The sequence below is a fragment of the Marmota flaviventris genome, chromosome 6 (genome assembly GCF_047511675.1).
Source record: "Marmota flaviventris isolate mMarFla1 chromosome 6, mMarFla1.hap1, whole genome shotgun sequence".
NCBI lineage: Eukaryota > Metazoa > Chordata > Mammalia > Rodentia > Sciuridae > Marmota > Marmota flaviventris.
This window is the reverse complement of record NC_092503.1, coordinates 44,679,786-44,707,531: the sequence shown is the minus strand read 5'-3', so window position 1 is coordinate 44,707,531 and position 27,746 is coordinate 44,679,786. Positions and strand designations below refer to the sequence as shown.

General features: G+C 32.2%; 1 protein-coding gene across 2 annotated transcripts in view; it reads right to left on the bottom strand.

The window, feature by feature from the left end:
- Positions 1 to 27,746, bottom strand: part of Cep85l (centrosomal protein 85 like) — a 161,176-nt gene that overhangs the window by 58,874 nt on the left and 74,556 nt on the right. For both annotated transcript variants that reach the window (XM_071613072.1, XM_071613071.1), the window contains exons 4-5: positions 5,152 to 5,273; positions 329 to 446 (exon numbers count right to left, since the gene is read on the bottom strand). In XM_071613072.1, coding sequence (XP_071469173.1) covers positions 329 to 446; positions 5,152 to 5,273 — 240 coding nt within the window. The remainder of the gene's footprint in view (positions 1 to 328; positions 447 to 5,151; positions 5,274 to 27,746) is intronic.

The following is a 27,746-nucleotide window of genomic DNA, read 5'->3' as shown; positions in this document are numbered from 1 at the left end:
AAATAATATAAGGGAAAAAACAAGATGCCAATGCCCATATTGATATTTCTTATAAATACAAGGGAATAAAATATATTTACATCTGCTTATATGTATCAACTCTGAAAGTATACACTAGAAACTGGTAACAATAGCTTCTGCTATATGTGGGAAGAACTGGACAAAAGGAAGATTATAGGTGGACACCTTTTGCCACACATACAAATATGAACCATGTAAATATACTAATTTAAAACCTTCATTTAAAATGTCCTGATTTTATAAGCTAGGTATATTATTAATACAATTTACTATTAAACAACAACTACAAAATCCTCTGTAGTCTTACCTGCAAACTAGCCACATAAGAATCTTCACAATTTACATAATGCCCTAACATGGCATGTTGTGCCCGTAGTTCATTATCCCTTATCCTCTCATGTAGGTGGGTGATTTGTTGCTTTTGCCTATAAAATACAAATTGAGATCATATTATAAAGAATGTACTTCTCTAAGAAACAGTTAAAAGCAATTTTAGTATTTAAAAATTTTACATGAGATTTTAAAACCACTATAAATTTTAGAAACCATAAGAGGAAATTTGTTTAGTTTTTTTAATATGCAGAATTAAAGTTGAATTTATACACACTCTGGAGTAGTTCTAGTACTTGTGCAGAATGTGGTCTTTAATGGATATTCTTTTTTTAAAAAAAAGAGAGAGAATTTTTTTAATATTTATTTTTTAGTTTTCGGTGGATATAACATTTTTATTTTATTTTTATGTGGTGCTGAGAAACGAACCCAGCGCCCCGCGCATGCCAGGCAAGCATGCTACCACTTGAGCCACATCCCCAGCCCACATAGATATTCTTTTTAAATTCTAACAACATCATGCTTTGCTTTCTTTCTTCTTGCTACCTAACATAATAAATGTTACCTCCTAGTCTGAAATGTCATTATTTAAAACTGTTATTTTCATTCATCCAAAATCTACTGAATGGTTTATACCAATAAAAGTTATTGATAATGATAATCTCATTGTCAGGGGAGAAAACTATTTTTATAAAGATCACCCAACCCAATTACCATTCTAGGAGGATCATGAGGTCAAAGGATCAAAGCCAGCCTTAGCAATTTAGGAAGGCCCTAAGCAGTTTAGTAAGATCCTGTCTCAAAATAAAACATTAAAAAAAGAAAGCAGGGAAGTGGCTCAGTAGATAAGTACCTTTCGGTTCAAACCCCAATACCAAAAAAAAAAAAAAAAAAAAAAAAGAGAGAGAGAGAGAGAGAAGAGAGAAGAGAGAGAAATACACACAGAATAAACAAACAAAATTAAAATCTCAGAATCTATCAGAGAGCTAGGGGACTATTATAAGAGACCAAATACATGTAAAACTGGAATCCTCCAAGGAAAGATTAAAAAAAGTGAGGTAGGAACACCAAAAAATATTTATATATATTGAATCAGAATTTTTCCAAATTTGGTAAGAACCATAGGCATCAACAGATTTCAAAAGAAAGCATGTGAACCCAAAGCACAAGTAACATGAAGAAAACTATAGCAAAGTACACCTTAATCAGTGGCTTAAAAGCAGTGGAAAATCTTACAAGTAACGAGAGGGAAAAAAGATAAATTCATTTAGAGAGATACAGGTAAAGAGGAGGCCAGATTTCTCATCTGAAATAAGACAAGTGAGAAAAGAGAGAAGTGCTTTAAATAACTAAAATTTAAAAGCTCTCAAGTTTGAAATTTTTTTTAACTTTTTATTTTTGCTGTGACAGATATCAAATTCTTTTTCTCAACTTATGTTTTTTTTTATTAGTGCATTAAAGTTATGTATAATATTTGGGTTCACTTTGACAATGTATGATTTTTATACACACAAGGAATTTAATTTACCCCATTTCAGTCCCCGGTTCTCCACCCTCTTTCTCTTTCTTCTTCCTTTCCCCTCTTCTCCTTCCTCAACTCTACTGTTCTTCCTTTCATTTATTTATGTATAAAAGTGGAATTCCCTGTAGTATATTTATACATGGACATTGCATAATTTTGTCAAATTCATCCCACATTTTCTCCCCATTCTTGTCCCTCCTTCCTCCCCCTTAATCTGCTTTTACTACACTGCTCTCTTCCCTAAATCTTAATGATATACAATCTCATTTTTTCTCAAATATGAGGGAAAACATTTGACCTTGATTTTCTGAGTCTGGCTTATTTAACTTAGCATGATGTTCTCCTGTTTCATCTTGTTATTGGAAAATGCCATAATTTCATTATTATGGATAAGTAAAACTCCATTGTGCTTATATACACCACATTTTCTTAATCTATATCTATTGCTAGGCATCTGGGCTGGTTCCATAACTTAGCTATTGTGAATTGTGCTGCTACATGCACTAATGTGACTATATAACTATAATATAGTGATTTTTAGTTCTTTTGGACAATATCAAGGAGTGAGATACTTGGGGTCTTAATAGTGGTTCCATTTATAGTTCTTTGAGGAGTTTCCTTACCGCTTTCCAGACTGGTTGTACTAATTTGCAATTCCACTAGCTATGTATGAGTGTACCTATTCCTCACCAGCATTTATTATCATTTGTATTCTTGATAACTGTCATTCTGACTAGAGTGAGATGAAATCACAATATAGTTTTGATTTGAATTTCCCTAATTGTTAAATGTTGAACATTTTTCATAAATTTATTGGTCATTTGCATTTCCTCTTTTGAGAAATATTTGTTTTTAGTTCTTTTGCCCATTTATTGAGTTTGGAGGGGTATTAAGCTTTTTGAGTTCTTTTTATATTCTGGATAATGATCCCTTATCAGAGGAATAGCTGGCAAAGATTTTCTCCCATTCTATAGGTGCTCTCTTCATGCTCTTTAATCATGTCTTTTACTGTGCATAAAACTATAATGCCATCCCACTAATTGATTCTTGGTTTTATTTCTTGATCTTTAGGGGTCCTGTTAAGGAAGTTGGTAACTGTGCCAATATGTTGGAGTGTTGACCCTATGTTTTCTTCTAGCAATTGCAAAGCTTCTGCTCTAATTCCTAAGTCTTTGAGCTGCTTTGCTTTGATTTTTATACTGGGTGAGAGATGGGGATCTAATTTCATTCCTCTACATATAAATATCCAATTTTCCCAGATCAGTAAAAGAGTTTTTTTTTCTCCAACATATATTTTGGAATCTTTGTCAAGCATCAGATGTTAAGTATGTCGGTTCAACTCTGTGTCTTCTATTCTATTCTACTGCTCTTCTTGACTATTTTGATGGCAGTGCCATGCTGGATTTTTAATGTAACTCTTTAGTGTAATTTGAGTTCAGGTATTATGATGCCTCCAGTATTGTTCTTGCTTGGGATTGCTTTGGATATTCTGGGTTGCTTAATGTTCCAAATGAATTTTAGGATTGTTCTTTCTGTGAAAAATGTCAGTGGTATTTTGATAGGGATTGCACTGAATCTATACAGTGCTTTTGGTAATATGGTCATTTTGACAATATTAATTCTCCCTTCCCATCTTATAAGGTAGTTTTTGATTTCTTTCTCCAATGTTCTATAATTTTCATTTTAATTTTCGCCTCCTTAGTTAGCTTAATTTCCAAGTATATGTATTTTTTTAGGTTACTGTGAATGGAATGGCTTTCGTGATTTCTTTCTCAGCAGAATCACTGTTGGGGTATAAGGAGCTATTGATTTATGAATGTTGATCTTGTATCTTGCTACTCTGCCAAATTCATATATCAGGTAGTATATTAGTTTTCCTTTACATATATTCATTCATTTAATCATCATGCTATAAAATTGGATGGAAGAGGAGAGTTGCTTAAAACAATGGTCTTCAAAAACTTCATTTTTAAGTGGTGAAAGTCCTTTAACTGAGGCAGATGAGTAGACCAAAGTGCAAAAGGTCAGGCACTTCATTCAGAATCATCAAAATAGTTACAATGGCAAATATAATAAACAGTAAACTAGGTTTCTTGTTTTATGAGTTGTTTTTGAAATTAAACTATACATGTTTTCTCAAGAAATGGGGCACATTTAGGAGCACAGTTATGTTTCCTAAACTTTTATCCCACTTTGACCTAATTATCCAACAATCTATTTCAAAGGATTTGACGTAATTATCCAATAGGATAAAAAAGCACATTTTTCTCATAAATGCAGGTAACCTAATATTTTCAAAAATAATATCTTACAAATAATTTTTAGAAAAGAGATTTGGAAGGTATGATCAACCACACCATATCCCAAATTAAAAAACTCAGGACCTTTATTCTGGTTTCCATCCCAGAGTAATTCTAACTAATGATATTTTGAAGTCTATTAGTTTAATCTATTTCCTCAAAAAATAAATGGATATTTAGTTCTTTTTTAAGCACTATAAATGTTACGGAGATTTTTAAAAACATTTTTATTTTTAAATGCTAGTATATTACTTTAGAAACAAAAGCTGCTGGTTGATAAAAATATTCTTCCTCAAACTATTTCCCAATTACCACAATACACACTTAATTATCCCAAAAGTATACATAAATGATGTAGAGCCAATATATGTCAAAGAGAATATAATCAAGTAACATTAAAGTCTACTGCTCAGAATAATCAGGAGACTAAGTATAAATTAATTTATTTTTCAGAGATTTGGTACTCAAACATTCAAAAATTTTGGAATGTCCAAGAAAACTTCCATAATTTTTATCTATAAATTATTTAACTTTAAACATTCATCATTTTCATAGTTTCTGTGGTTCAGACCTAACATACATTAAAGGAAATAATGACTTTTAAGTAGTTTTCCAAATTGATAGTCCCTAAATGTTAAACAAAAGACAATATTTTGTACCTCTGATAATTCATTAGCTTTGCAACTAACCTGCTACATATATTAAAAACACAAAGAGAACCTTCCAAATAATACATTAACACTAAAGTGAATAAAGATGAAGATAGAAATCAGGCATTACCAGCAGGTGAGAAACAAAACCTCTGTTCTAAGAAGTCTTGCTTTCCCCTTTATGGGGACTAGAGAGGGACAAAGGTGCCATCAGTGAATTTTGTAAATTGTAGTTCTCTAATTTAAAGTAGTGGGTGTAAATGTATTTGTTTCATTAATCTACATTTCTATATACCTGTAATATATAGTAAATAAAAAACAGACTCACCGATCAATTACAATCTCTTTCTGTCTTAGAAGTCCTTCTTTTATTTTCAGCACCGATTCCCATTTACTGAAATCCTGAAAGCCAGAAGGTGAATAGCTTTGACGAGATGATCCAGTCAAAACCTGAACAAACATGTTTATACTATTAGTATACTAAAAGTTTCTAAATGGAATATTTACATACCTTTAATATTTTCACAATAATATTCATTCAAAACTAAAGCAGTCTCTTTGATTTTTAAAGACTATCTGATATCACATTTGTGATTATAACATAATAAAGAATTTCAATAAAGTTCCAAGGAAATGTACAAGTCTAATGAAGACCTGATGACAACAGGACATTTAGTCTGGCTAATGTAATACCATATATGAGATCTGAGTCTCTCATCACCTTGTGAATGTAGAAGCTTTCTAAAAATAAGAGATTAATTATTGCTTCAAGAAGTAATACAATAAAAGAATGTGTATCATGGCTTAACTAGACACATTACAAAGATTACCACAAAAAATAAATGCAATATTTATAGTATTCTGACTTCTAATTGTCATGCATCATATTTTATCATTTAATTAAAATTTCAAAATCAGGCGTGTTTTAATGAGGTAGTACATATATCCACAGAAAATATGATTAGTACCCAGATATAATTTGGATGATTACTAGTCTCCAGTGCAAATTATAGAATTTAGAAAAAATATACTTAGAATTTAAGAAAAATTTCAGATATTTAAAGTAAAACAATAGTTCTTGAGTATTGAGATGGCGGCGAATGGAGTGCATCACCCCCATGTACCGCATCACTGCGCGGGCGAATGACGAGTTAGAATGGCCAAAAGCTATCTTGTTAGGAATTTCCAGCAAAATTGGGGTGCACCGAAACCTAGAGGAAGGATTTCCATCGCCCGAGGATCGGTTACTGGGGGCTCAACCGCGCGAGATTTGTCCGCCTGGAGATTCAAGCTGCTTATTCAGCAGCTCGCCCCGCTGCTAGAGACTGCGGCAAGCCGAGAAACGGTGTCCATAGAAATGGCGAGCTAGCAACGCATAGAAACGGCGCTGCTGATTCTGCGGGCTCCTGCCGGCTGTGCCCTCACTGTGCTCAGTGCTGAATGCTGGGTTTGAGACGGGGGAAGGAAGCGGTCCAGTTCTGTCCTCCACACCGGTCAGACCACCGACGAAGCCAGCGGCCACCATCTTGGAGAGCTGACGTCACCATCGCCAGTTTTCGGCTGATCGCAGCTCATTCAGCGATATGATAGGAAAAGACATACACAGGTTGAAAGTGAAAGGCTGGGAAAAATCATACCACTCACATGGTCCTCGGAAGCAAGCAGGAGTGGCCATACTCATATCGAATAAAACCAACTTTAAACCTAAGTTAATCAAAAGGGATAAAGAAGGCCACTATATACTGTTAAAAGGAACCATCCACCAACAATACATAACAATTATCAATATGTATGCACCAAACAATGGTGCTGCAACGTTCATAAAAAACTCTCCTCAAGTTCAAAAGTCAAATAGACCACAACACAATAATTATTGGTGACTTCAACACACCACTCTCTCCATTGGACAGATCCACCAGACAAAAACTGAATAAAGAAACTATAGAACTCAATAACACAATTAATAAACTAGACTTAACTGACATATATAGAATATATCAACCATCATCAAGTGGATACACGTTCTTCTCAGCAGCATATGGATCCTTCTCAAAGACAGACCATATATTATGCCATAGGGCAACTCTTAGTAAATATAAAGGTGTGGAGATAATACCATGCATCTTATCTGATCATAATGGAATGAAACTGGAAATCAATGATAAAAGAAGGAACGAAAAATCCTGCATCACCTGGAAAATGAACAATATGTTACTGAATGATCAATGGGTTACAGAAGACATAAAGGAGAAAATCAAAAAATTCTTAGATATAAATGAAAATACAGACACAACATATCGGAATCTATGGGACACAATGAAAGCAGTTTTAAGAGGGAAATTCATTGCCTGGAAGTTCAGTCCTCAATAAAAGAAAAAAAACAACAAATAAATGAACTCACACTCCATCTCAAAACCTTAGAGAAGGAAGAGCAAAACAACAGCAAATATAGTAGAAGGCAAGAAATAATTAAAATCAGAGCGGAAATCAACGAAATTGAAACAAAAAAAAATTGAAAAAATTGATAAAACTAAAAGTTGGTTCTTCGAAAAAATAAATAAGATCGACAGACCCTTAGCCATGCTAACGAAGAGAAGAAGAGAGAGAACTCAAATTACCAACATACAGGATGAAAAAGGCAATTTCACAACGGACACTACAGAAATACAGAAGATAATTAGAAATTATTTTGAAACCCTATATTCCAATAAAATAGAAGATATCGATAAATATCTTAAGTCATATGATTTGCCCAGATTGAGTCAAGAAGATACACACAATCTAAACAGACCAATAACAAAGGAGGAAATAGAAGAAGCCATCAAAAGACTACCAACCAAGAAAAGCCCTGGACCGGATGGGTATACAGCGGAGTTTTACAAAACCTTCAAAGAAGAATTAATACCAATACTTTTCAAGTTATTTCAAGAAATAGAAAAAGAAGGAGATCTTCCAAATTCATTCTATGAGGCCAACATCACCCTGATCCCGAAACCAGACAAAGACACTTCAAAGAAAGAAAACTACAGACCAATATCTCTAATGAACATAGATGCAAAATTCCTCAATAAAATCCTGGCGAATCGAATACAAAAGCATATCAAAAAACTAGTGCACCATGATCAAGTATAATTCATCCCTGGGATGCAAGGCTGGTTCAATATACAGAAATCAATAAATGTTATTCACCACATCAATAGACTTAAAGATAAGAACCACATGATCATCTCGATAGATGCAGAAAAAGCATTCGACAAAGTACAACATCCCTTTATGTTCAAAACACTAGAAAAACTAGGGATAACAGGATCTTACCTCAACATCGTAAAAGCTATATATGCTAAGCCTCAGGCTAGCATTATTCTGAATGGAGAAAAACTGAAGGCATCCCCTCTAAAATCTGGAACAAGACAGGGATGCCCTCTATCACCACTTCTATTCAATATAGTTCTCAAAACACTGGCCAGAGCAATTAGACAGATGAAAGAAATTAAAGGCATACAAATAAGAAAAGAAGAACTTAAATTATCACTATTTGCGGATGATATGATAATATATCTAACAGACCCAAAAGGGTCTACAAAGAAACTGCTAGAGTTAATAAATGAATTCAGCAAAGTGGCAGGATATAAAATCAACACATATAAATCAAAGGCATTCCTGTATATCAGCAACAAATCTTCTGAAATGGAAATGAAGACAACCACCCCATTCACAATATCCTCAAAAAAAATAAAATACTTGGGAATCAACCTAACAAAAGAGGTGAAAGATTTATACGATAAAAACTACAGAACCCTAAAGAGAGAAATAGAAGAAGACCTTAGAAGATGGAAAAATATACCCTGTTCATGGATAGGAAGAATTAACATCATCAAAATGGCGATATTACCCAAAGTTCTCTATAGGTTTAATGCAATGCCAATCAAAATCCCAAGGGCATTTCTTGTAGAAACAGATAAAGCAATTATGAAATTCATATGGAACAACAAAAGACCCAGAATAGCAAAAGCAATTCTAAGTAGGAAGTGTGAGTCAGGCGGTATAGCGATAACAGATTTTGAACGCACTGGTACCAAAACAGGCGGGTGGACCAATGGCACAGAATAGAGGACACAGAGACCAATCCTCAAAATTACAACTTTCTTATATTTGATAAAGGGCTAAAAGCATGCAATGGAGGAAAGATAGTATCTTCAACAAATGGTGCTGGGAAAACTGGAAATCCATATGCAACAAAATGAAACTGAATCCCTTTCTCTCGCCATGCACAAAAGTGAACTCAAAATGGATCAAAGAGCTTGATATCAAATCAGAGACTCTGTGCCTGATAGAAGAAAAAGTTGGCTCCGATCTAATATTGTTGGGTTTGGCTCCAAATTCCTTAATAGGACGCCCATAGTACAAGAGTTAATAACTAGAATCAACAAATGGGACGTACTCAAACTAAAAAGTTTTTTCTCAGCAAGAGAAACAATAAGAGAGGTAAATAGGGAGCCTACAACATGGGAACAAATTTTTACTCCTCACACTTCAGATAGAGCCCTAATATCCAGAGTATACAAAGAACTCAAAAAATTAAACAATAAGAAAACAAATAACCCAATCAACAAATGGGCCAAAGACCTGAACAGACACTTCTCAAAGGAGGACATACAATCAATCAACAAGTACATGAAAAAAATGCTCACCATCTCTAGCAGTCAGAGAAATGCAAATCAAAAGCACCCTAAGATACCATCTCACTCCAGTAAGACTGGCAGCCATTATGAAGTCAAACAACAATAAGTGCTGGCGAGGATGTGGGGAAAAGGGTACTCTTGTACATTGCTGGTGGGACTGCAAATTGGTGAGACCAATTTGGAAAGCAATATGGAGATTCCTGGGAAAGCTGGGAATGGAACCACCATTTGACCCAGCTATTGCCCTCCTCAGACTATTCCCTGAAGACCTTAAAAGAGCGTACTACAGGTATACTGCCACATCGATGTTCATAGCAGCACAATTCACAATAGCTAGACTGTGGAACCAACCCAGATGCCCTTCAATAGATGAATGGATAAAAAAAATGTGGCATTTATACACAATGGAGTATTACTCTGCACTAAAAAATGACAAAATCATGGAATTTGCAGGGAAATGGATGGCATTAGAGCAGATTATGCTAAGTGAAGCTAGCCAATCCCTAAAAAACAAATGCCAAATGTCTTCTTTGATATAATGAGAGCAACTAAGAACAGAGCAGGGAGGAAGAGCAGGAGGAAAAGACTAACATTAAACAGAGACATGAGGTGGGAGGGAAAGGGAGAAAAAAAGGAAACTGCATGGAAATGGAAGGAGACCCTCATTCATATAAGAGGTTGTGAGGGGAATGGGGAAAAAAACAAGGAGAGAAATGAATTGTAGTAGATGGGGTAGAGAGAGAAGATGGGAGGGGAGGGGAGGGGAGGGGAGGGGGGATAATAGAGGATAGGAAAGGTAGCAGAATACAACAGTCACGAATATGGCATCATGTAAAAATGTGGATGTGTAACTGATGTGATTCTACAATTTGTAATGGGGGTAAAAATGGGAGTTCATAACCCACTTGAATCTAGTGTATGAAATATGATATGTCAAGAGCTTTGTAATGTTTGGAACAACCAATAAAAATAAATAAATAAAGTAAAACAATAAAAAGCAATATTGCAAACATACTCAAATTTCTACCAGTGAAACTTTTTTTTTCATATAGGTACCATGTGTTTGACTGTGTCCACTCCAAAAGATTATGTTGACATTCTAAACCAGAGACCCTCAGAAAGTGATCTTATTTAGGTCCAGGCAGATAGAGTCAACTTAAGATGAGGTCTTTAGGATGAGCACTACTCCAACACAATGCATCTTCAGAGAAAGGTGAAATTTAGACCCAAACACAAAGGGGAGACTATTTACTAAGAGACTCAGAAATGGAACATGAAGACATAAGCAGAGATTGAAGTGATACATCTACAAGTCAAGGAATACCAAAGATTGCCAGTAAGCACCATAAACTAGGAAAACAGACATGGGACAGATTTTCCTGTACAGTCCTTAGAAGGAAAACAAATCTGCTAACACCTTGATTCATAACTTGTGACTTCTAAAACTATGAGAGAGACAATAAATATCTGTTTAAGCCACCCAGTCTGTGATACTTTGTGTGGCTGCTCAAGTAACCTAATGCATTGACACTGAAACTACTAATCTTTTGAAAGTTCTAACAAAAGGGCTGAAGACCAAAATGTGAAATTAAGTGTGTTCAAATTGTTTCTTATCTTTCCAAATTACAATCTTATGGAGATGTTATTTTTCTACAAGTACCAATTTAATGAATCAACAAATGTTAAAGGTTTTCCTCCCTTTATTTATAAAATAAAAATGGTCTTTTCTTAATTACACATTTAGTAGGCTGAAAAGAACTTATAAAATAGCACTAGTATCAATTATCTATTAGATGCCAAATGTTGTGCCCCAAAACAGGGAAGAAAAAAATACTTTTCCCTTTGACAATGAGGCAATACGAACTCTTGAGTACACATAAATACATACTTGAAGGTTCTAGATAACACTATCTTGGTTTTGGTACATCAATCTACGTGGAAAGGGAAGGTAGTTGGCCATAAAACCTTCATACTAGAAGTTACTGAAAAGGAAATCCAAATAAAAGTTAATGTGTTTTTTTTTTTTTTTCCATAGTGTATCATGTATTATTGGGGCTTGCAATCTATGTTCCTGCACAGGATTGGTTAACATCAACAAAAGACAAGGAGAAGTGGCGATGTTATTCTAGGATATAATAAAATCCAGCCCCTCAAAAAAAAAAATCCTTAAATGAAAATAAACTTTTATATTGGTTAAAGATAAAAGTAACCAAAAATATAAAATAGCCACAAATCTTTATATATCTAAAGAGTATATGTCATCAAAGGAAAAATGATTTAAAAATAGAGAAATAAATCTACAATATAATGACCACTTTAGTACATGTCTCTGAAATAGATTAGTTAGAAGATGGTTTGGCAAATACAGTTCACTGGTCTGAAAATTAAACTTGATTTTATATTTTTAAATTAAAAAATATTTTGTAACACAAAAATTATAAAAATGAAAAATTCAGTGTACAAAAAGAAAGCATTCATCATCATTCTTCTACATTTTATCTGAGTGCTTTCACAACAAGAAAGCTGAATAGTTGCAACACTTTACACACACACACACACACACACACATTTAAGAGAGTACTCATATTTAAAACTAGTGCAAAGAATACTTCAAAACTGTATTGTGGTATATAGCATATCAAAGTATCTAAAAATTCAGATAAAATGGACACGTGTCTAGGAAAATTTAAATTATCAAAAGAAACTCTGGAATAATTATGATAATATCTGAATAATCATAAGAAAGATTGGAAAAAATGAGTCTAAATCTCAAAGTCAAGTAAAAAATTTATGGATAGTTTCTAACAACAAAAATAAAACTTTCAAGAAAGGTAGTAAGGCAGGGCTTGAATAACAATGAAATACATTATAAACTGAAAGTTCAAAACAATAATACAACTTCAAGTGGACACAGAAAATTCAAAAGAATACCATTTTTGGCATCACTGAAACTGAATAACATACTTCTAAAAAATATGATTGAACTGAATAAAAATGAAAATATCAAATGTGTGCGATGCAGCTAAAGCAGAAAAGAAAGATAAGTTTCTAGCAATAAGTAGCTACATTAGAAAAAGGGAAAAGCCTCAGTCTAAGCAGCTTCCATCTTTAGAAGCTAGACAATCTACTCAAAGCAAGCAGATGGGAGAAAATAAGTCTAGGAACAGAAATCAGTGATGTTTAAAACAGAAAATAATAGGGAAAACCAATGTGGGGGGAAAAACCTGACAAACCTCTAACTTCATTAGGAGGTGGGGAGAGAAAAAAACAAATTACCAATATCAGGAAAATCACTACAGATCACAAGATATTAAAAGAATAGTAAGGAAATTACCATGCACATAAATTCAGTAACTTCATTAATAAAACAGACAAACTTATCAAAAAATACTAACTACACAAACTCATCTAATATGAAATAGGTAATTTCAATAGTCCTATAAGCTATTAAAGTAATGAATTTGTATTCTAAAACAAAATTCAGACGGTTTCACTGTGGAATTCTACTGTTTAAAGAATTAATGTCAATGGTAGACAAACTCAGAAAAATTCCAAACTCATATTAGGAGGTACTCTAATTCCCAAACCAGATAAAGAAGTTAAGAAAAAATAAAAACCATAGGTCAATATTCCACATGAACATAGATATAAAAAAAAAAACTGAACAAAAATCATGAAAACAAATCTAGATTTAGACATACAGATATTATGGCATGAGAGGTATATCCCAGAAATTCAAGTTCAGTTTAGTATGTAAAAATAAATGCAGGGGGGCTGGGGTTGTGGCTCAGCGGTATAGCACTCGCCTCACATGTGCGAGGCCCTGTGTTCAATCCTTAGCAGCTCATAAAAATAAATAAAACAAAATAAAGGTATTGTGTCCAACTATAACTAATTATACACACACACACACACACACATACACACACACATATGAATGCAGGCTCACCATATTAATAGACTATTTTAAAAAATATTACTGGACTAGTAAACAACTTTTAGCAAGACTGTACAATTCAAGATAAATACTTTAAAATCAATCATATTGTTATATGTTTACAATAAAAATTGGTTATGTAAAATTTTGATCATTATGTTTTAAAAATATTAAATGCTCAGGAATAAAAAGTTAAGAAATTGAGTGTAAGATTTATATACTGATAAAACATCATTTAAAAATTATAGGAAACCTTTTGGAAAGAAGAGATGTAATCAAATTCCATGCATGTATCATTTAGTCCTATAAAATGCATACTTTGTTAATAACTCAATAAAATTTATTCTCCCACAAGTAATTCTAGGTAAATATTTATATGTATTCCATTTGACAATACTGGAAGCAGAAAGAACTTATCATAGTAACTTTAAAACAATCAAAGCAATGAATAAGTAATTGTGGTAAATGTGTAAAATAGAATACTACACAGCAATAAAACAGACCTATTATACTACATGGCATGGATCAAATTTAGAGACACTGTACTAAGCAAAAGAATCCTGACAAAATCATGTTTACTTGATAATAAAAGTGAGAACAGTGGAAAGAGATGAGATATAGGGTGTTGCTGTATGGACTAAGACACCCAAATTAAACTTAATGGGCACTGGAAACTTTGTTTCTTGAACAGTGGTTATCAGGTAAGCATGTGTGTATGAAATAAAAATGACATTAAAATTACATTTAAGATTAATAAAACTATGCCATTGATAGTATGTATGTCAGGCCTCAACAAAAACAAAGCATATAATAACCACAGGAAATCTGCACTTTATTTTACTCGTATTTCCTAAAGGAAAACACTCAGGTCTCCAAGGTACACTGTATATGATAGAATGAACTGTACCAGATATAAATTTCTATCTCTTCATCACTTTAGTGCTATCTTACAACTGCAAAGAGTCATGAGATAAAAGGCAAGATAAAGTAATATACACCAAGAACACAAGAATAAAATTGATATCAACCAACAAAAGTTGGCTCTTAAGAGCTGTCAATACCTCAGGAGAACAAAGAGGATTTCTATTAAGGCAGTGGATAATTTGCTCCCTAAAATGGAAATGAAGAAAGTATTTTATATTCAAATAACCTCTCCCCTATAACCCATTAGTAATACACTATTTTCTCAGGTAGTTAGAAAACAGAATTTCTATTCAATAAACTCTTACCTGGCCAAGAGACATATCATTGTGTGATATATATATGGTACTAAAATGCATATTTTTAACAAATTCCAGAAAACCTAGCTTGTTTGATAGAAAAACATATCAAATTCATATGCTGATGAAATAGAAACTTCTTGTTATGCTGTTCTTCTGAGAATTTCAAGTAGTCAATCAGGTTTCTAACTTGACAATAGCCAATATAAGTAATCAAGGAGAATGTAATTTAAACTTATGAATATAGATTTACATTTATAGCTTATAAATAACAAAACTTTTTGCATGAACATGAAATATACAAAGGTAATTATAAAGGCTTGTAACTGTCAGCAAATTAAAGAACAAAGAATTTCATAAAGGTAATATTTCAAAATTTATATGGATAAAACAAAGACACAAGTAAACATTTGATAGATCTGTCTGGTAGTTGCCAAACTCAGGGAAAGGAGATAATTCTTCATTTAGATGTTTTATCTAAAAATGCACAAGACACACTGTTCTTCAGAAAACATTAATTACTTGCCAAAGAAGAGGTGTAGGTCCTAACCATATAAATTTATAGATCCAGGAGACATGTATAGGTACTTCTTGTTGGAAAATACAATTCCACTCTCATAATTGAACAAGGAGAGTGGCCATCTACAACAATCCCAAACACATGATACTTAGATGAGACCCAGATGCTATGAAGAGTTGCCAAAATATGTCGCTTAATGGCCAAACATGCTTCTAACAAAAGTTTACTATAGTGCAGTTGAAAATAGCTCAAAATTCTTTGGCCCAGACAAATACTGTTAAATTTAGATGATCCAGTGCTACCACACTTAACTGGAATACAACCTCTGCAATCCTTGAGTTTGTTATCTCTCTCTCCTTCATTTGCCTTTGTCCTCAAGCTCATGCATCACTCACAACATGTCAAACAACACAGTAAATCTTCCTGTTTCCTGGAACAGTCTATCTGAAGAGATATTCTACAAGTACCTTTGGTAAAAGAATTATGTACCTCACCCAAAAGTAAATAAATTCATAAAGCTCACTAATGTCGATGAAAATAAAGTATGAATAATTTAGAACTTAAAATTTCATTAATCAAAAAAATGTGAATTATATTATTAATAAAGTAACTAGGCATTTAACAGAAAATATGTATCTTAATGAAGGCTGTGTTATTATTTGTGGAGTACACTGTTAAATATTTTCTCTAAACAAAAAGAAAAAAAAAAAAACCTTAAAAATTCTATCAGTAACCCCTTCCTCAGTGCTCCATTATACATGGAAGTCTTAATCTGAATCCTAAAAATTTGAATTATAGAAAGAGCTGTTTTTAATAATCTCATTAAATTTATTTTTTAAACTAACTCCATAATATTCTCCTATCCTCAAATTATTTATTGAAATTTTAAAAAATCAAATATATTGAGTGACTTCAAGGATAAAAAGATCCTGAAAAAAATGATTAAAAGAAACTATTAAGAAATATATTTTTCCTATATTAAAGTATATTTTATATGTATATGAAAATAAAGAGAACCTTACAAGTATTTCTGATTTCTATCATGCAAAGCAACTAAATTATTATTAACTCTTGTTTCTTGGGGATATTTTTCCTCTCAAAAATCAATTTAGTTTTGTCTACATGCTAGCATTATCATGCTTTTAAAAATGTCAACAAAGAAAAGATCCATCCATGAAACATGATTTCATTATAGTCAGAATGCAAAATTGATGGAGGGAAATAATATAGCCAAGATTGAGAACCACATACAGTAGTGCAGGTCTGTAATCCCTGCTGAGGCAGGAGGATCACAAGTTCAAGGCTAGTCCCAGCAATTTAGTAAGACTCTCTCTGTCTCAGAAAAAATTTAAAACAACTATCTTAGTGGTAGGGCACTTGCCTGTGAGAGAGGCCCTGGGTTTGATCCCCAGTACTGGGGTGGGGGGTGTTGAATAAATCACTTTCCTTAACCAAACCCATAGAGATTAAGTAAAACAAATAAAGCTTAAGCCTTCAAATTAAAGTCAATCATGAATTTTACTTATAAAACAAATAGAATGTAGCCTTTTCCACAACTTTCATTGATCTAATATAGTTTTTAAACTTAAGATAAAATATACTAACAGTAGAATTTAATGAATAGATGCCTTGTAATGAAAAAACTGAACATCTATCAGTAACTAGCAGTGAAACTGAGTAAAAGAAAGAAAAACCATTATAATTGATAATTCATGAAATATATTACTATGAAATCTATCACACTGAAGTATTTAATAAAATGTGGGTCTGTTTTGCATCTTGCCCAATATTATAAATAACAAATGTATAAGAGTGTAGAACTAGCTTCTATGAAATCAGAACTGTAACACAAGTGCTAACATTTATTTTTAAAAATCAGTTTATAAAAATGTTTTATCAATTTATCAATTTTTTGCCTTATTTGTCTATCAAGAGATAATAGAAAAAATAATAATAAAAATGCTCTGGGACCAAAGTACTCCATACATTATTTAAACACATATCAAATAATTTTTCTGAAATACAAAATGAATTATTAATGGTGGTTATTTTTCATTACTACAATTATGTGTCATTACCATTTTCTTCTATATGTTTACTGTTTTAAAAATGTTAAGTCAACAATGGGAATTCTTCTCAGGATAGAATTGTTGAATAGAATTTAAATAGCTCCCTGTGTGGTTAGGACATAAAATAGAAACAAGTTGATTGTTGATACTTAACTTTGTGCATGGTACCAGTTTATTTTTGTTTCTACTTTTTAATTTCACTCTTTGAAAACAAGAGAGTTTATTTTAAACTAGAAAAATTGCCAAAACATTTCATGTGCACTTTTTTAATCCCCAGAGTCTACATCTGGCCCTTTACAGTCAACAAAAACAGGACAAGTACACCTAGAATTCCGCAGGTATATTCTCAGTCTTTAAGACAATCCCAAACTGTTTCCAAAAGCACAGAGAGGTATTATAATTAGAGTGACTTAATAATAATTGCAACAGCAGTTTCTTTCCCAGTTTAATCTGTATCACCATAAATTAGATCTTACTCTTTTATATCCCCTTATACTCAAGCACAATACCTGACAATATTTACTAAATACCAATTTATTTATGGAGATTTCTGTAGAAGGTTAGCATCACCCAAGTTATTAGTACTTAAAATTTCTATTGTCGTGTTTTATTTGTGCACACACAAATAAGTAAAAAGTCCCATCATTATGAATAATTATATGCACTATGTGAAAAATATCTCTTGACATTTTCACAGCAGTGATACATACAATAAAATGAAATCTACCCTTTAAAGATTATAGTTCAAAGATCAGTCCACAGAGTTTTATTTGAAAAAAAAAAATATTTTCAGGCCCTTGAGGTCTAGTTTCATTTCTGTCAGACCCAGGGAATCGTAGATTAATCTGTATAACTAATTTAATTTCAGTTTGATATAAAGCAGATGAATTTGAAGGACAGTCTTCAGTGGCCATACTGTATTCTATTGGAAGTGTAACATTTCAAAAATGCTTTTTGATTCTCTAATATTCACATGCACTACATAGATTCATAATTATCCAAGACTATATTTTTGATACTTTATTTTTTTTTCAAGTTAGATTTTTTAAAATCAATGTCCTAATGCTAGAGTCAACAATAAACTCTTTAGATATTCATGGCCCTAATTAAACAACAGACTTGTTAAAAAAAAAAAAAAAAAAACTTTAACAGAGCAGCCTAATAAATGGGTTGCCAAAGGTATTATCTTGATCTTAATGCTAGGGCTGGTCCTAGAACCCCCTCTATCTATATCCACCTCAACAGCAAATGAGAATAACAGATGATGATGTTTCATGTAAGTTTTTAAATTTGTAGGCAGGTTAATGAAGAATACCGCTTTATATAAACTATCAAAGACAAGTACAACTCCCAGTACATTAATTGAACTGCTGGTAGAGAGTTAAATGTCTAGTGGGTTTAGAAATCTTTCCCACTGGAACATGATTTACATCTCTTGTTTTATAACATGAACCCCATATCCCAAATCCATTTGTATAAACTTTTCTGCTGAAAAATCAAGGGTCAGTTGTACAACTATTTCAAAAACAAGATAGCTAAAGTATAGAAGCAATTATGCTTTAGAAGTTCTCTTGAAATAATCAAAGACTTCAAATAAAAGCTCATACCTAAATTAAGGTACTATTACTTTCTCCATTCTTAGTGCAAAGCACACAGTTCAAAAGGCTCACCGATCTCAACTAAAAATATGACTCCTTTGGTTGCTGGTATGGACCAGTTCTGTTTCTGGTTGTTTATTGTCTGAGTCTAATCCTCACAAAAAAGCAAAATAAAACAAAAAACTACTTAATTCATTCTGTCAAAAAAGTTACTCCATCTAAAATAAGATACAACCAACTAACACTTGGATTCCAAAGACAAATCTCCCAATGAAACTCATTTAAGAACTAACATTTAGTAATGAAAACTTTATAGACCCCAGAGGCAAAGACAGAGAAATTGAACTCTTGTTCATCACAGTATTTTTTTATAGTTTATAATGGCAAAAATTACACATAACCTAATACCTAGTGAGAGTAATTCAACAAATTATAGAACATATAACACTCAAAAATACCATTTTTATACTAAAAACAAGTCACTACAATTTGTAATACATTTTTAATATATAATCACATGAAAAATTACAAACATAATAAGAAAAATCATTCTTCAATGCAAATACTATTTTGAGGATTTAAAATAAATTTTTTAAAATTTAAATTACACAAGGCAAGGATATGTATCACTTATTCTAGTACACTATCTAGCAACTAGTAACTGGTAATTTGACTAAAGAAATCAATGAAGAACTGACGTCTAGGAAATTCACATGCTTAAGTATTTTAACAAAGCTCACTTAAATATTGTGAAAATCATCAAGGAAGGCAAGTGAGAGAAATACAAGAATGACAACTGAAATTCAGCTCCTGATTAAAAAGCTACAAGAGACAAACAACAACATCATATGTCAAAGTGTGGACAAATTAAAAGAAACTAGGTGCAAGTAAAATCTCAGTTTTTCAGGACCAATTGTTAAGAGCAAAGGAATCACTTTATCTAAAATCTCTGAGGGACTTTATTCTCTCGTCTCTATTTTTTCAATTTATCCTTTTAAGAGTTCACTTGTAGTGGAAAATTAATACTCTTAAATATCCACTGACTCTAAAAATAGAATTGTAAGGGATAAGTATTATAGGGAATCTTTAGAAAAAAAAAATAGTTTCTATTCCTGACATTCATGACAAAGAAAACATACTAGAAAATGCAAAAAGTCCCCCATGCAACTTAAGACTTTTCTGAATTACAAGATGTTCACTTATTACTTATGTAACTAAAGACCAAAAACAAAAAACCAGAACTATTTCTGAACAATAAAAGCATTACAGAAGAATTTTTAAAAGGAACCGATTCTAGATATAACAACACATAACTGCAGATATCAAACCATTATGGTAGGAATGAATGACAATAGCCACATGAGGAAAAGACATTTGTATATAAAGTTAAGGTATTTAGTCCTGAAGGAGAAATTAACACAATGGAAAGTTCTCAGCAAATACAGCAATCAAATTTGCATTTGAAAAAAACAACTTGCATATCAGGGTGAAGAATGACTAGAAAGTTAAGTGAGAAACAACCTCTAGTTAATACACTTCTAGAAAAGTTCAAAGGACAGCTGATAAGGCTATGGGAACAAAGATTTATATTCGTAACCTGCACTTGATTTCTTATTGAATGGGGAGTCCAGCAAAAGACAAAGGGATAAAACCAAAATTTCAATTTTATATAATAAAAAAAGTTACAGTACCACCACAAAGAATCGAATGCAAAGGCTCAAGGAAGTTTTGGTGTCAAATACAACAATAACATATTTAAATACTGAACTGAATTGGAATATTCTTTTTATTTATTTATTCATTTATTTAGTTACCAGGACATTTATGTATGAATGTTTGTATGCATGTATGTATTTGGAATTGAACCTGGGGGCACTTAACCACTGAGCTGTATGCCCAGCACTTTTTTATATTTTATTTTGAGACAGGGTCTCACTAGGTTGCTTCAGGGCCTCATCAAGTCACTGAGGCTTTAAATTTGATATCTTCCTGAGCCATTGGAATCATGAGTGTGCACCATCACACCCATTGAGTTGGAATATTCTTAATGAAAGAGAATCATGGTGTACAGAATATTTTGAAGCAAATATTCTAGAGACTTGACGGTTAGTTGGTTTTTTGTTGTTAAATTTGTTGTATGAGGTATGTACATTTCTATTTCTTATTTTGGCTTTGGTTCTGTCAGCTTTCTTTGTATAAAATATGCTGTTCTCTTAGAAGCCATAAGTCATACTGCTTCTTATTATGCGTGCTCATTTAACTCAAGTCTGAATTTCTTTGTTCTGGTGTTAAACTGCACAAATAGGAAACTTTCAAATGTTAAAAGTTTTATTTCCATATTACTTGTATACTGATAAACAAGTATCAGCATGCGGTAGTATTTCTACTACTTAGGATATGTTTTATAAATTTTACAAAAATTGTCCAAAACTACATGAACTCTCTTCTTAAACTGTCTGGCCTTTCTTGATATCTCTTCTCCATTTCTAATTGGAATATTTAATAAGAAAAGAGATTCTGCCTAGAATTCAGACAGTTATGAAAAAAATAAAATGTTTGAGTTTTCATTTATATTTAATAAATCAATTCTAAAAGTGAACTCACTTCCTCCAAATAACCTTAATAATAATCTGGAGGTTTTTTTTTTTTTTCTACTTGAAGAAAAACCCTATTATCTTTTCCCTCTTGCCCTAAGGAGGGAGTTCTTATCCTCTCTGTCTTAGACCACTATTCTCATTCTCATTTTTGCTTGAAAATTTTCTCAATTAGTCCTTTCTTAGACAGCTTTAAAATTTAAGGGAGAAATTCTCAAACTTTTAATAGAAAAGTACCCTAAAGAGTTAGGTAACATCTTTCTTGCAGGTATATATATGTCATCCCCTCAAATATTTTAAATCACACACACACAAAAAAAAATCATTCAAAGCTTGCATGTTACTCTTATTTATCTAAATATTAATAATGGTTTAATTTAGTTACCATTTAACCCAACTTCTCATCATAAAAGTCCCAGAAAAACTGGTCTATCTCAAAGCTTCTTTGACTACCTGACATACCACTACAAATTGAGAGTTCAAATACTCAGTGCAAAATATTAAATACTCATGATATTTGTTACATAAAGATTATAAACACTTATAGGGAACAAAAAATGTCCCAGAACTATATAAAAACAAAAACAACTAAATTAATCCAGAAATCAAAATAACTATTTTCTTGAATGAGGAGAATAGGGAGAACATAGCAAGATCATATGGTTACATATGAGTTATTGTCAGTACACTGGCTTTGGGTGATGGTTTCACAGGGGCTTGTTACTAAATTAGCAAAAATAAAATTAAAATTAAATTCACAAATAAAAGCAGACTATCACAGATCAATGTTAACAATTTATAAGTACCAAGGACTATTATGAATCAAATTATGAAATAAAATTACCTTAATTTTAAAAAAGGCTCAGTTCAGGAAAGCGTGTACTTACAGTATGACCTCCCTTCACATTTAATCTTTAAATATGTTTATATTTTAAAACAAGAGAGAAAAAAATATTTTCTTAGTTATTCTACTCTTATGTGTCCTAATCATTCATCTCCCCCCCTCCTTCTCACCATATTGAGTTTAAAGTTGGGAAGGATTTCTGAACTGTACCTAATATTTCTGTAGGATAATACAGAACCACCTGGCAATCTTTCTCCATCCCTACTTTATTAAATCCTTCATTCAATGAGTATTAAAGAATCACTATGATTCAGATCTACACAAGGTACCATTAAAAAAAAAACAAGCACAAATGAGTTACTGAATTGAAGAATTTATAGTTTGCCAACATTGTATGGCATAAGACAGGGAAAGCTTCACAGAAGAGATAAACTTTAATGGGAATAGCGTTGATAAGGAAGACATTCCTACAAAAAATACCAAGGCTTAAAATAGAACAGTAACCTGTTCAGAGGGTCACAGGGAGTTCTACACAGCCAGATCAAAGGACACAAAGGAATGTGATAACAGACAAAACAAGAAAGACAGGCCTAAAATACCAACATGAAAATATCTCAGTCTTTCGGAAAACTCAATCTAGGGGCTGTCCCATAAAACTACAGAAATATCCTCTAATACAAGAATTCTTTATTTTTTTGTGCCACAGATCTTTTGGAAACACTGCTGAGTCCTACTCATCTGTTTTCAGAATGTCAATATGTACATAAAATAAATGAGATTCCAAATATTTTTTTTTAAGATATTCCATCCTATGTGCGTGGTGTTTAAGACACACTACCCTAAAACATGGTGTTCTGACATTTGAGTAAACAGCAGAAGCAAGAGAGTCACTCTCACCTCCCTCTCATCCATCTCCCCTGAGGCCAATCATGTAACCTGTGAAGGTCATTCTTGACCTTCTCACACCCACCCTTCCTCAAACAAATCATAAGATCCTCATTAGATAGATGTTCTCCCTATTCTGGAAGAAAAGGAACATCATTACCTCTGAAGACACAGAGAAGAACCTGAACAGAGTTCTTGCTAAATTTCCCTCAATTTATTACCAGCAGATGATTGCCCTTTGTCCAATCATACTTCTCCATGAGTATCTTGTCATCAAACCTAAACATAAGACACAAGTTTACCTGTTTCTTTGGGTCTTCATTTCCTTATGAAGGCTCCTTTGTCATGCAAAGCTTACGTAAATCTGTATGTTTTTCTTTTGTTAATATGTCTTTTATCTCAGGGGAGCAGCCATGAACCTAGCAATACTCTTCCACTTCTAAAGAGTACAATATAGAAAAGAAGAGGGGGTCTAAAGGCAACTTTACAATGGAGAAAACTGAAAGACACTGTACACAGCCACCAGATAAGATTAACATCAATAGTAGTAAGTCAGGTTAATTTAATAGAATATACCCTTGATTAATAATGTGATGAAAATGGCACTTTTATTTCTCTGACCTTCATCTCAAAAACATATTAACCAGTCTATCCATGAGAAGATCATCAGATAAATCCCAACCAGAAGACATTCTACAAAAATATGTGCTTAATATTCTTTAAATCCATTAGTCATCAAAATAGGAAGGTTTGAGAAATTGCCACAACCAAGGAAGGGGTCTGTAGGAGACAAAAATATTAAATATAATGTGGTTTCTCGATAGGATCCCATAACAGAAAAAGAACACTAAAGAAAACTACGAAAATCTGAATTAATTAAGGACTTTAGTTAAAACACATAGCAACATTGGTACAATTATTGAGAAAAATGTTCCATATTTATGTAGGATGCTAGCAACAGGATAAACAGGGTATAGAATACCTAGGGTATACTATCTTTGCAATAATTCTGTAAGTTTAAAACTGTTCTCAGATAAAACTTCTTAAAAAATAAATAACATGTACAGGACTAGAAAGGAAACAAATTACACTGAAATTTATTTGTTTGTTTGTGCAGTACTGAGGACTGAAACCAGGACCTTGTACATGCGAGGCAAACATCCTCCCACTAGCTATATCCTCATCCCTTTTTGTCTATGTGGTACTAGGAATTGAACCCATTGAACCATACCCCCAGCAACATTTTAATTTTATTTTTGAGTCAGGGTCTCACTAAGTTGCTAATAGACTGGCCTTGAACTTGTGATCCTCCTGACTCAACCACCCAAGTCACTGGGATTACAGGCATGTGCAAACATACCAGCCCCAGTCCTTTTTAAATTTTGAGTGTCTTATTAAGTTGTCCAGGCTAGCCTCAAACTTGTGATGCTCCTGCCTCAGCCTCCCAAGTAGCTGGTACTACATGCAAATGCCATAAAGCCTGCCTGAAATTATTATTTTAGAACATAGATTTAATATACTAAATTAAAATATGAATAAAAATATAAAACAAATCTGTGATATAATAATATATGTATTGTATTTCTTTATTAATACACTGAATAATAATATCTATGTGCAGGTCTAATTATTGCAATTTTGAAGAAGAGATTAATGTCACAATATTTAAAGATACCTGCAATAACTATAAACACCGTTATTGCTTGGTATCCATGAGGGAATTGGTTCCAGGACTCCCCTTGAATACCAAAATGTGCAGATGCTCAAGTCCCTTATATAAAATGGCATATTATTTGCTTATGACCTACAAGCATTCTCCCATAAACTTTAAACCATCTCTAGATTACTAATATCTAGGATAATATGAATTCTATTAAACAGTTGTTAAATTGATATTCAGGGCATAACAAAAAAATAAGTCTGTACATGTTCAGTGTGGATTCAATTTTTTATTTCATATTTTCAATTTCATATTGGTTGTATCCATGGAAGTGGAACCCACAGGTTTGGAGCACCAACTGTATCTTAAATTATTTGAGATTTCTATGGTGAGTCATATGTACTGCTAACAGTTCTGCAGTTTCTGGTTTATTTCAAAATGGAAGAAACACTTAATTTCATTTAAAAGCTTACTAAGACTAAATATGCAATTATTTTCCTTTCCAAGTTCAAAGAACTCTTGAACTCCACCATAAGTTAAGAATCCATCCTCTAAAGGGAAAGACAGAATAAGTATTAGTACCATATGTACACTGTATTACAGGATCTCTGATAATCACTATATATACTTGGTGTCATTAAACCTTCAACAGTACCACTCCACAGATTGGGCAGATGTGACTAAAACTAGATACAAATGATAGCACAATTCCAAATGAAGACTGACGAAACACATCTAAAAACATCCTAATTTTGAGGAACACCCTACTGAATACACTACAACTCACCAATGGTTCTATTATATATGTATTTTATACCTATATATAATTTATATATATATATAAATATATATTTATTTATATATAATTATATATATAAAATGTTCTGTTTGTGCAATCAGGTTAAAACTAAAGTACAACATTTCCTAGAGTTCCACAGGAAATCATCACCACGATTATCACGATCACCAGCTAACCCAAAGAAAAAGGGTAAACATAGAAGCTCCCCATCCTTGTGCAAATCTAAAAAAATAAATTTTTTTATTCCATTTTCCAAGTAACACATGCACAGTTCCTGTCTTTCTAGGGTAGGTATGTACCCACATATGCTTTTTAATTATACTTGCAAGGTGAGATAATTAATACATATTTTATTCAGGCTATAGCAGTTTCTTGGTTGATCCAACTTAGTATTACCAATTCTGTTTTCTTAGAATAAGTTGTTTCACAACAATGATCAATCTCCTAAACTTCATTTTCAACTTCAATTGTAATTGGCCGGCAAACTTAAAGCATATTTTTGAAAAATAATTACAGTGTTCAATAATTCCTCTATGTTTATCTTAAGAATTTCTTAGTTGATACAGGCTATTCCACAAAAGCTATATCCGAATAATGATTTCTCCTACAATATGCCACTCTATCAGGAATTATAAGTAAACATATCTAGATCTGAATTCTCAGTCTGTCCATTACCATGTATGAAAATTGTTATAAGCCACTTTAGGTTTCTAGGTTTTAAACTATCAGTCACTACTGACAACTGAGAGTAATAAGAAATCCTTACTATGTAAAAATTAAACAATTTGTATTTGGGGTAAAAATGGGAGTTCATAACCCACTTGAATCAAATGTATGAAAGATGATATGTCATGAGCTTTGTAATGTTTTGAACAACCAATAAAAAATAAATAAATAAATAAATAAAAATTAAAGGAAAAAAATGGTTGTAATAAAATCACTGAGCAAAGTGTCAAACATTATTTGTGCAATGGGGTTTACTTTTAAGTTGCAAATTTTCCCTAGCAATGATTACAGAGGATCTTTGCTGCAATATTATTTTTCTGTTAGCTTTAGTTGATTCTTTAAATAACAAGAGTTTTGCTCAAGAGAAGGATTTTATCTTTCTTTGGAAGAAGCCAAGATCATCTCCATTTAAGGACACACAAGCAGCTGCTGCTACACGTTTTAGTTACCCACAGGAAAGTAATGCAGGCTAAGTTCACTCTGCTACAAAGCATTTAAAAAATTTTTAAATGCAAATAGTTTCTCCAAAATTAAAGAGGAAATTTAAAAATTAGAATTTGCAAATATGCTAAGTAAATCTAATATATAGAACAATAAAATTATATAAAAAGAAAATAGAAGATACCTTCCTCCTCAAAAGTATTCTTTTCTCACTGATAAACTGTCTTAGGTAGTTATGATTATACTTAATAAAATTTCACATATGTAATAATTTATAGGAAAGCAAATCATACATAAACATAAGCCTTATTATATGCAACTGATTAGGAATCTACAGCTATTTTAATTATTTTTTGCTATTAAGTTACCCTTAATATTTTATCAGCTTTAAAAAAAAAATGTAGTAGGATTTTGTGGTAATTTAGTGCAGTTATTTTTTAAAAATCTTAAATACTTGAATTTTTAATCAGTTTAAATAGGAAATTATTATTCATAAATACATTGTTAAACTGCTAACTAAAAAAACATAATTTAACTAGTTCTTAAGGTAAAGCTGTGTTTTCGCTTTTGTTTTTTAACCAAAAACAGTTATCAGCCTGGTTTTCTCATGTACATTCCCTCCCCCATACACATAGATATGAGGCACAATAACAAAGTAAGTTAGGAAAAGGTATAAAATTCGATTCTGTAAAAACATTTTTGTCTTGCTAGAAGCTACCATTATGAAGCTTCAATATTAAAGAAACAGCAGCAAAAAAAAAAAATCAATGAAAGTTGTTTCACTGAAGCCTGTATTATTATTCTCACTGTATTAAAATTCCTATTAAAATAACTATTTAACTCTTAAAAGTCATTACCATCAATATACAATTATCTCTAAGCCTGAGATGCATAAATCTTTTAAGGACAGCTTCCTATTGCCCTAGCTTGCTTAATTTTTTTTTTTCA